Here is an 11173-nt window from a genome sequence, read left to right as displayed (position 1 = left end):
TGCTTGGAATGGGGCAGAAAAACTAAATCATCTTCTTTGGTGGAAAGTTGATAGATAATGCTTTGAAATGAAGAGGCCATGTCAGCCTGTTAACTGAGATCTGGGGAGAAAGAGTGTGAACATGGCTGGGAAGTGACTGTGGAGACAGTCAGAAGACTGATGGCTTTTGAAGCAAGCCTGAATACCTAATTAACCTTAAATGACCACTGCCACTACAGGAGGAGTCTGAGATATTACCTGTCTCCTAGGTAATGATCATTTGGGAAATTCCTCCTGCCCACTCTATTTCAGACAGGATGAAAGGGCTTCTTTTGTTATAAGGAATGTAACATTGGCCTGCTAAGTGCAGCTCAACAGCTACAGAAGGACAGCAGCTGGAGAGAGGGAACAGAAATTGACTGAGGTGCATCCATCCCCAACCTTCCTTGGCCCCTTCTGCTCACTATCCATACCCACTCTCTTCCCCATTAGAGGAGGGACTTTCTCACCTGCTGAAGAAGGGCACCATTGCAGAGCAAATGGGAGGGTGTGGAGAGCAGCCTGAGCCTGTGCACCTCCCTCTGCATTATGGGAGCTGCTCTGTTCGTAGCTGAGGACAGGATGATCTTGTGGGTGGACCAAACCAGAGATCATTCTTGGGACAAGACACACTCTCAGGGGATGTGGTTCTACCAAAGACCCTGGTGCATCCCTAGTAGGACGGAAATGCAAGTGTTTCCACTTTATCCAACAAGTTTGAGCCTGGAGAAGGCAACATAGTCCTTGGGTCATAGTTGCCCTTGTGACATCATGGCTATCTCCTCATCTACCATCCTCCCTGCCTCTGCCAAGACCAATGGAGCAGTGACCAGAGAGGGATATGAACACCTGAACCACTGCCCCAAAACCATGGGCAGTAAATGCTCTGTAAGACTTAGACACTCCCTTCCCCAAGGGTGGGGAGTTGCCCCATGGCTGAGAGAAGCACTAGATGCTTCTCTCAAGGACCCTGGAAAAGAACAGGGAGCTGGGGCTTTGGGAACTTTGCACAGAGACTGGTCCTCACTCATGTTTTCTCCCTACGTTCTGATTGCAGAAGACTGAACCTGATAATGACGATCTAGAGAAAGAGAGGAAAAGGAAGGTAGGTGGGGCCCAGGAGCATGTGGGAACCTCAGACCATTGGCCTTCTGACCCCAGGGTCCCTGGAAGTAAAGGCTTCATCTCTAGTCTCACAGGAATCAGCTCAGTGGTGCCTTCCTGTCCTGGTATATTCCTTCCATATTCTGGGTGAGGGAGAGAGGGAGACATTAGAGAAGCAAGGAATCAGGACACTCACAGGCCATATGGAAGGTGAGACACAGCACAGTGAAAACTGGAGAGCTGGAGAAAGGGCATCCTGGGCCTAGAAGGATATGAGAGTGATTGAGAGATAGTGAAAGTGTTAGTTGCTCAGTCATATTCGACTCTTTGCAACCCCATGGACTGTAGCCCTCCAGTTTCCTCCATCTACAGGATTCTCCAGTAAGAATACTGGAGTGGGTTGCCATTCCATTCTCCAGGGGATCTTCCCGACACAGGGATCCAAGCCAGTCTCCCGCATTTCAGGCAGATTCTTTGCTATCTGAGCCCCCAGGAAAGAGTAGTGGAAGTCAAAAGAAATGAAGTGGAGGAAGCTACGAGGGGCTGTGATGGAGGTAGCATTACAGGCTGGAATCTGGGCTAAGATGCAAGCTACAAACTCAGGAGTTTAATCCTCATGAGGACCCTTTGGTTCCTCACATCCATGTCTGGTCTTCTGGATCAGAAAGTGTTTCCACTGATTCCATGAACCTGTGAAGACCACAGGGCAAGCATATCCTCATTTTATACAGACAAAGACACTGACTCAGAGGGTAAGCAGATGTGTTTGTGGGCATAGACAAGACAGATGTAGAGCCAGAACCCCACCCAAGGTTCCTGGGCCCTGAGAACCACCAGGAGAAAGGCTGATTGTTCAGAGAGACAATCAGAGGTCCTTTGTGGCAGACACCGCAGCTGTGGTTGATGGTGACAAATTCACTGGGAGTCTTCTGCTTTGCTTGGTTAGTTGCTTCTTGCAAAACAACGTCAGATAGCAAGGATGAAGGCGGCTGGGAAGATACAGGCCTGGTGGCGTGGAACCCTGGTGCGTAGGACCCTGCTGGCAGCTGCCCTCAGGGCCTGGATGATTCAGTGCTGGTGGAGAACAGTCCTGTGGAGGAAGTTGTATAAGCGACGGCAGAACTTACTGAAGATTTATATAATCCAGGAGCAGGCAGCAGTCAAGCTCCAGTCCTGGGTTCGCATGTGGCAGTGCCATCAACGTTACTGCCAAGTGTGCAACGCTGTATGCATACTACAAGCTCCAAAGAGCTGTTTCACCTTTCAGACCAGTGATGTTGCACAGGCACAATACGGGGGTGCTTTCAACCAGCCAGAGTTCCATATTGAAATCCTATCAATCTAAGAGAATACTAGAGTGTGGAGAACTGGCTCCACCACCCCAATAAATGTCTGACCAGGTTTTGTGTGTTTCAGTGACTCTCTCAGGATGGGGACCCCAAAGATTCAGGCCCTGCCCTCTTCTACTCAGAGAATACTTCAATATAGGTGTCTCTCCCTCCTACCCCCACTCCCGCCCCTCAGTTCCTGTGGCCCCTGTTTGGACCCACAGTAGCCATGTGCCGCTCTATCCAAATCAGCAACTGCTGCCTGAGGGTGACCTCATATATGCAGAGCCAGCTGTCCCATTCCACATCTCCATCATCAGCCTTGTCTCCTAAACTCGCAATTGGGAGGCATTGGGCTTTGTATTTCTGAAGACTCTGGGTACCTGCTCATATGAGAGTGAAGACATGCCACACACTCTCAGCCTGCCACTAGGACCCAGCAAGGATTGCACCCATTGGTTTTGTGTTTAGCAAGCCCCAGACAGAAGTCAGCCACTTGGCTGGCTCTCCTGGGAACAGAGCAGCCCAAAGAAACCACAGGAGGCTGGCCTGAGTGATGACTGACACAAGGTTTTGCAAGCTTCATGCTAATTTAGATTCAATTTTCTTTTTTCTTTTAATTTTTAGTTTTTAATTTTTTTTTTCAGAACAGGCTGTTGTATTTATTCATTTATTTTTATTTTAATTTTTTTTTACTTTATTTTACTTTACAATACTGTATTGGTTTTGCCATACATTGACATGAATCCACCACGGGTGTACATGCGTTCCCAAACATGAACCCCCCTGCCACCTCCCTCCCCATAACATCTCTCTGGGTCATCACCGTGCATCAGCCCCAAGCATGCCATTTCCTGCGTCAGACATAGACTGGCGATTTGATTCTTACATGATAGTATACATGTTACAATGCCATTCTCCCAAATCATCCCACCCTCTCCCTCTCCCTCTGAGTCCAAAAGTCCGTTATACACAGCTGTGTCTTTTTTCCTGTCTTGCATACAGGGTCGTCATTGCCATCTTTCTAAATTCCATATATATGGGTTAGAATACTGTATTGGTGTTTTTCTTTCTGGCTTACTTCACTCTGTATAATCGGCTCCAGTTTCATCCATCTCATCAGAACTAATTCAAATGTATTCTTTTTAACGGCTGAGTAATACTCCATTGTGTATATGTACCACAGCTTTCTTATCCATTCATCTGCTGATGGACATCTAGGTTGTTTCCATGTCCTGGCTATTATAAACAGTGCTGCGATGAACATTGGGGTACATGTGTCTCTTTCAGTTCTGGTTTCCTCGGTGTATATGCCCAGCAGTGGGATTGCTGGGTCATAAGGTAGTTCTATTTGCAATTTTTTAAGGAATCTCCACACTGTTCTCCAAAGTGGCTGTACTAGTTTGAATTCCCACCAACAGTGTAGGAGGGTTCCCTTTTCTCCACACCCTCTCCAGCATTTATTGCTTGCAGATTTTTGGATTGCAGACGTTCTGACTGGTGTGAAGTGGTACCTCATGGTGGTTTTGATTTGCATTTCTCTAATAATGAGTCTGGAATTGAGCTGCAGGAGTTGCTTGTATATTTTTGAGATTAGTTGTTTGTCACTTGCTTCATTTGCTGTTATTTTCTCCCATTCAGAAGGCTGTCTTTTCACTTTGCTTATATTTTCCTTTGTTGTGCAGAAGCTTTTAATTTTAATTAGATCCCATTTGTTTATTTTTGCTTTTATTTCCAGTATTCTGGGAGGTGGATCATAGAGGATCCTGCTGTGATTTATGTCGGAGAGTGTTTTGCCTATATTCTCCTCTAGGAGTTTTATAGTTTCTGGTCTTACATTTAGATCTTTAATCCATTTTGAGTTTATTTTTGTGTATGGTGTTAGAAAGTGATCTAGTTTCATTCTTTTACAAGTGGTTGACCAGTTTTCCCAGCACTACTTGTTAAAGAGATTGTCTTTACTCCATTGTATATTCTTGCCTCCTTTGCCAAAGATAAGGTGTCCATATGTGTGTGGATTTATCTCTGGGCTTTCTATTTTGTTCCATTGATCTATATTTCTGTCTTTGTTCCAGTACCATACTGTCTTGATGACTGTGGCTTTGTAGTAGAGCCTGAAGTCAGGCAAGTTGATTCCTCCAGTTCCATTCTTCTTTCTCAAGATTGCTTTGACTATTTGAGGTTTTTTGTATTTCCATACAAATCTTGAAATTATTTGTTCTAGTTCTGTGAAAAATATGGCTGGTAGCTTAATAGGGATTGTGTTGAATTTGTAAATTGCTTTGGGTAGTATACTCATTTTCACTATATTGATTCTTCCAATCCATGAACATGGTATATTTCTCCATCTATTAGTGTCCTCTTTGATTTCTTTCACCAGTGTTTTATAGTTTTCTATGTATAGGTCTTTAGTTTCTTTAGGTAGATATATGCCTAAGTATTTTATTCTTTTCGTTGCAATGGTGAATGGAATTGTTTCCTTAATTTCTTTTTCTACTTTCTCATTATTAGTGTATAGGAATGCAAGGGATTTCTGTGTGTTGATTTTATATCCTGCAACTTTACTATATTCATTGATTAGCTCTAGTAATTTTCTGGTGGAGTCTTTAGGGTTTTCCATGTAGAGGATCATGTCATCTGCAAACAGTGAGAGTTTTACTTCTTCTTTTCCAATTTGGATTCCTTTTATTTCTTTTTCTGCTCTGATTGCTGTGGCCAAAACTTCCAAAACTATGTTGAATACTAGCGGTGAAAGTGGGCACCCTTGTCTTGTTCCTGACTTTAGGGGAAATGCTTTCAATTTTTCACCATTGAGGATAATGTTTGCTGTGGGTTTGTCATATATAGCTTTTATTATGTTGAGGTATGTTCCTTCTATTCCTGCTTTCTGGAGAGTTTTTATCATAAATGGATGTTAAATTTTGTCAAAGGCCTTCTCTGCATCTATTGAGATAATCATATGGTTTTTATTTTTCAATGTTAATGTGGTGAATTACATTGATTGATTTGTGGATGTTGAAGAATCCTTGCATCCCTGGGATAAATCCCACTTGGTCATGGTGTATGATCTTTTTAATGTGTTGTTGGATTCTGATTGCTAGAATTTTGTTGAGGATTTTTGCATCTATGTTCATCAGTGATATTGGCCTGTAGTTTTCTTTTTTGTGGCATCTTTGTCAGGTTTTGGTATTAGGGTGATGGTGGCCTCATAGAATGAGTTTGGAAGTTTACCTTCCTCTGCAATTTTCTGGAAGAGTTTGAGGAGGATAGGTATTAGCTCTTCTCGAAATTTTTGGTAGAATTCAGCTGTGAAGCCGTCTGGACCTGGGCTTTTGTTTGCTGGAAGATTTCTGATTACAGTTTCAATTTCTGTGCTTGTGATGGGTCTGTTAAGATTTTCTATTTCTTCCTGGTTCAGTTTTGGAAAATTGTACTTTTCTAGGAATTTTTCCATTTCTTCCACGTTGTCCATTTTATTGGCATATAACTGCTGATAGTAGTCTCTTATGATCCTTTGTATTTCTGTGTTGTCTGTTATGATCTCTCCATTTTCATTTCTAATTTTATTGATTTGATTTTTCTCTCTTTGCTTCTTGATGAGTCTGGCTAATGGTTTGTCAATTTTATTTATCCTTTCAAAGAACTATGTGTTTATAACAGTTAACGTGTGATAGGTGATTTTAACATATTTAAAAGAGTGCTATAGCATCTGTTCAGAAAAGATTATATACTGTACAAACTATTCGAGTCATACAAAACCATTGTTTTCAGTGTCTTTTCAACTGAGAAGAATCCTATTCAGCACGTTTCTTCTCCTGAGGTGGTTCATACTGAGCAAGCTTTGTTTTCAGTTTTTTATTTTCTTCTACAATAGCTTCATATTTCTCTTTCATTTCTGCCAATTCTAGGCGAAGCAGCTCTATTTCTGGATTTTCTGGGGTAGCAGCTCCTAAGTGATGCTTTAAAAAATCCAAAGCACTATTAGGTTTCTCTGGTTCTTCATACAAGGCTACCAATACCTTGGTCAGCATGTACAGCACCCCCGACTTCTCCAAGTACCTCTGGAACTGCTTGCGCTTAGAGTCGGTGGCTTTGTAATGGGCCATAGTGACAGTGGCAGCGGCGTAGCTGGCGCCGGAGACCGTGGCTCCAATTTTCTTTTTTAAAATTAATTTATTTGGCTGTGTTGGGTCTTAGTTGCAGCACATTATAGGGTCTTTGTTGAATCTGGATGCTATTTTCTTTGGGAAATAGCAGATACCATGATCTTAAGGAACCTCAGTACTGCTCTACCCTCCCCCATCATTGCAAGCTTCTCAAGGGTGCTAAACACAAATAAGGCTCCCACTGATATCAGACACCTCCACTCTATGTATGACACAATTCTTAGTGACGTCCACATTGACTGGATGATGCCCCCATGCTTCTTGCCTCTCACCCCCTGTGATTTTGACTTCCACCCTAGCTTAGTCATTCACTCCTGTGATTGCACTAAAGACCATTGTTTCTGAGGCTGTCTATGGGGAAGGACCATTTTTTAAAATGTTCAATCCATCATAGGCCAATTATTTTGTAAAACAATCAAATTTTGATGAAAATAAATGGAAAAGCATATAGAATACAAGGCTTGTTTTTAATTATTAGAACATACATCAAATTACTATTTCAAATTGCTTTCAGTTCAGTTCAGTTCAGTCATGTCCAACTCTTTGCAACCCCATGAACCGCAGCACACCACACCTCCCTGTCCATCACCAACCCCCGGAGTTCACCCAAACCCATGTCCATTGAGTCGGTGATGCCATCCAACCATCTCATCCTCTGTCATCCCCTTCTCCTGCCCTCAATCTTTCCCAACGTCAGGGTCTTTTAAAATGAGTCAGCTCTTCACATCAGGTGGCCAAAGTATTGGAGTTTCAGCTTCAACATCAGTCCTTCCAATGAACACCCAGGACTGATTTCCTTTAGGATGGACTGGTTGGATCTCCTTGCAGTCCAAGGGCCTCTCAAGAGTCTTCTCCAACACCACAGTTCAAAAGCATCAATTCTTTGGCACTCAGCTTTCTTTATAGTCCAACTCACATCCATACATGACTACTGGAAAAACCATAGCCTTGACTAGACGGACCTTTGTTGTCAAAGTAATGTCTCTGCTTTTCAATATGCTGTCTTGGTTGGTCATAACTTTCCTTCCAAGGAGTAAGCGTCTTTTAATTTCATGGCTGCAGTCACCATCTGCAGTGATGTTGGAGCCCAAAAATATAAAGTCTGTCACTGTTTCCACTGTTTCTCCATCTATTTCCCATGAAGTGATGGGACCAGATGCCATGATCTTCATTTTCTGAATGTTGAGTTTTAAGCCAACTTTTTCACTCTCCTCTTTCATCAAGAGGCTCTTTAGTTCTTCTTCACTTTCTGCCATAAGGGTGGTGTCGTCTGCATATCTGAGGTTATTGATATTTCTCCCAGCAATCTTGATTCCAGCTTGTGCTTCCTCCAGCCTAGCATTTCTCATGATGTACTCTGCATATAAGTTAAATAAGCAGGGTGACAATACACAGCCTTGACATACTTCTTTTCCTATTTGGAACCAGTCTGTTGTTCCATGTCCAGTTCTAACTGTTGCTTCTTGACCTGCATACAGGTTTCTCAAGAAGGAGGTCAGGTGGTATGGTATTCCCATCTCTCTCAGAATTTTCCAGTTTGTTGTGATCCACACAGTTGAAGGCTTTAGCATAGTCAGTGAAGCAGAAGTAGATGTTCTTTTAGAATTCTCTTGCTTTTTTGATAATCCAACGGATGTTGGCAATTTGATTTCTTGTTCCTCTGCCTTTTCTAAAACCGTCTTGTACACCTGGAAGTTCATGGTTCGTATACTGTTGAAGCCTAGCTTGGAGGATTTTGAGCATGACCTTGCTAGCATGTGAAATGAGTGCAATTGTGAGGTAGTCTGAACATTCTTTGGCATTGCCCTTCTTTGGGAATGGAATGAAAACTGGACCTTTTCCAGTCCTATGGCCACTGCCGAGTTTTCCAAATTTGCTGGCATATTGAGTGCAGCACTTTCACAGCATTATCTTTGAGGATTTGAAATAGCTCATCTGGAATTCCATCACCTCCACTAGCTTTGACCCTGCACGGCATGGCTCGTAGTTTCATTGAGTAGAAAAAGCTGTGATCCATGTGATCAGTTTGGTTAGTTTTCTGTGATTATGGTTTTCATTCTGTCTGCCCTCTGATGGATCATACATTTACAATGTAATAGTTTCTGCTGTACAGCGAGGTGAATCAGTTATACATATACATATATCCACTCTTTTTAGATTCTTTTCACATATAGGTCATTATAGAATATTGAACAGAGTTCTCAGTGTTATACAAAAGGTTCATCTTTTTTATATATACTAATGTGTATATGTCAATCCTGATCTAATTTATCCCTCCCCCCATTACCCTTTGGTAACCACATGTTTGTTTTCTACATCTGTGACTATTTTGGTTTTGTAAATAGGTTATAATCTTGCTTCCTGACCTGAAGATTTTACATTATTTCCTGTCTCTTCAAATGGTCGGTTCTCCCTCTTTTCTTCTTAACCTCAAACGATGATATTACCACACTTAACAGAGGAAACAGCAGCAGACGGGAACCCATCTTGCTATCTATCGCCTCATCCTCTATCTCAGCGTCATTTGCACCACACTTTTTGCCTTCCCTGAGTTGAAATGAACTGTCTTCGCCCTATCTGAGGCTACCCCCTCCACTTTGTTCTTCTTGTACTCTTTTTTATCTTTTGTTCACTGTCACCTCTTACCTTTGCAATGATGTCATCCTGTAATTTCATTTCTCTGAATCAGTTTCCACCTTTTCACCAAGTCATTCCCATCAGCCTACAAACTATCCCCCATAATTAAAAAGTCCATGCTTGGCTATCTCGTATTCCAGGGTTTACATCTCCTCAAAGCAAAATATGTTGTCACTGCCTCCCCTTCTATTGTTCCCATTCTCTCCTAAACTCACTCCAATTGGGCTTTCCTTACCCCCAACTCCATAGAAACAATACTCATCAAAAGTACTCAATGAGAGAGACTGTTGGCAAAAATGACCTAAATTAGGGACTTCCCTGGTGGTCCAGTTGCTAAGAATCTGCACTTCCACCACAGGGGGGCACAAGTTCAATCCCTGGTTAGGGAACTAAGAACCCACATACCACACGGTGCTGCCAAAAAAAAAAGAATACCTCCCTTGACCGTTCACCTAGTCTGCTTGATTCAGAGGAATCCTCTCTGAATATTTACTTTTAGTTTCCTCCATTCATTCCCTTCCACATCAGTCCATCATGAAATGCTATTGGCTCCATCTCTGCAATAACAACAGTATCTGCAATATAAGAGATGAATGAAGATTAGAAAAACTAGATCTATCACACATTGCTCATGGAAATATAAAATGGAGTAATTGCTGTGGAAAACAGTTTGGTAGTCTCTCAGAAAGTTAATTATGGAATTATGAATAACCCAGACCTAGATATATACCCAAGAGAACTGAAAATATATGTTCAAACAAAAGCTTCAACATTTTGTAGTTAGATAACAGCTAAAAACTCAGAAACAACCAGAATGAGTGACTGACTAAATAAATCATAGTACATTCATAGAATGGTATACTACACAGCAATAGAAATGAACAGCTGCTACATACAACTTGCATGGACCTCAAGGAAAAGAACGGAACTGACACTGATAGAACCATCTGCCTTCCAACTATGGGGAAATCTAAGGGATCGCAGGCCTGAGGGGTTTGAACCCATACTCCCAAGTCATGGGCATTCGATGTTGTATAAGAGAGAGAGTCAAGTCTACCCAAAGTTGCAGGCAGGGGAAGGTGAATTTCCACAGTTGTTAAGGATTCAAGTCCTATATCTGGGGTCTCTGCGCAAGGCAGGAGGTGGAGCATGTGGTGGACTCAGCATAGAATTTACAGAGAACAACCTACCCTTATCTTTCCCCTTTTAACTCTGATTACAGGAAAATGCACTGATGAACATGAAAGTAGAAAAGGAAAAGACAGAAAAACCTCTACCCTCCAAACCAAAAACTTCACCCTCTAAACCAAAAGTAAGTCAACAGAGCCCCTCAAAGTTGAGGGGGACCCCAACCTGCAATGTGTCTAAAGTCACCCAGGAGTGACAGTTGTCTTCTCTGTGGCCGATAGCATGGGATGAGCAGGGAATTTGTCACCCAAAGCAAACTCTATTTGTGAGTGAAAGATAGTGCTAGAGATTATTGTTCAGGAACAACAGTCATAAACTGAGAGTGTCCCAGTCCAACCAAGATGAGTGGTTGTCCTGTCCAGAGTTGGAATGAATAAAAATTGACTCATCCTCAGTTGTTCTTTTGTCCTACTTTCTTCTAGGTCTGAAAAGGTGGGTGACAGACATTGAGACATGGATTATAGGGAGAAGAAACCCTGCAAAGTGGGAACCTCAGGCTATGCCAAGTTGGGGGGTGGGTTGGTGAGGGCTGTGTTTGGGGGATACATAGTCAACTATAGGGAAACCCAAGTCTAGAATTGTGTGGGAGTGCCTGTGTGTTTACATGAGTGTATATATATGTGTTAACTGAAGTTCAAGATGTGAGAACCAAAAGAAGTGAAAGTGAGAAATAAGTGAGCAGGGCTCCAAACTGTGCAGGACAGGCAAACATCTAATCCCGTGATTTGACAG

At 42.3% G+C, this 11173-nt stretch overlaps 1 protein-coding gene and 1 pseudogene across 1 annotated transcript; one reads left to right on the top strand and one right to left on the bottom strand.

Moving 5' to 3' along the window:
* Positions 1-888: 888 nt before the first annotated feature.
* On the top strand, positions 889-2467 carry IQCF3 (IQ motif containing F3). Its single transcript, XM_068982968.1, has 3 exons — positions 889-906; positions 1076-1123; positions 2069-2467. The coding sequence occupies exons 1-3, from the start codon at positions 889-891 to the stop codon at positions 2465-2467; spliced, it is 465 nt and encodes a 154-aa protein (XP_068839069.1).
* Positions 2468-6244: 3777 nt separating this feature from the next.
* On the bottom strand, positions 6245-6556 carry LOC138087787 (c-Myc-binding protein pseudogene; annotated as a pseudogene).
* Positions 6557-11173: the final 4617 nt, after the last annotated feature.

This window comes from Capricornis sumatraensis, chromosome 10 (genome assembly GCF_032405125.1).
Source record: "Capricornis sumatraensis isolate serow.1 chromosome 10, serow.2, whole genome shotgun sequence".
NCBI classification, from domain to species: domain Eukaryota; kingdom Metazoa; phylum Chordata; class Mammalia; order Artiodactyla; family Bovidae; genus Capricornis; species Capricornis sumatraensis.
The sequence above is the reverse complement of the archived record's forward strand: the minus strand, read 5'-3'. Positions and strand labels throughout refer to the sequence as shown.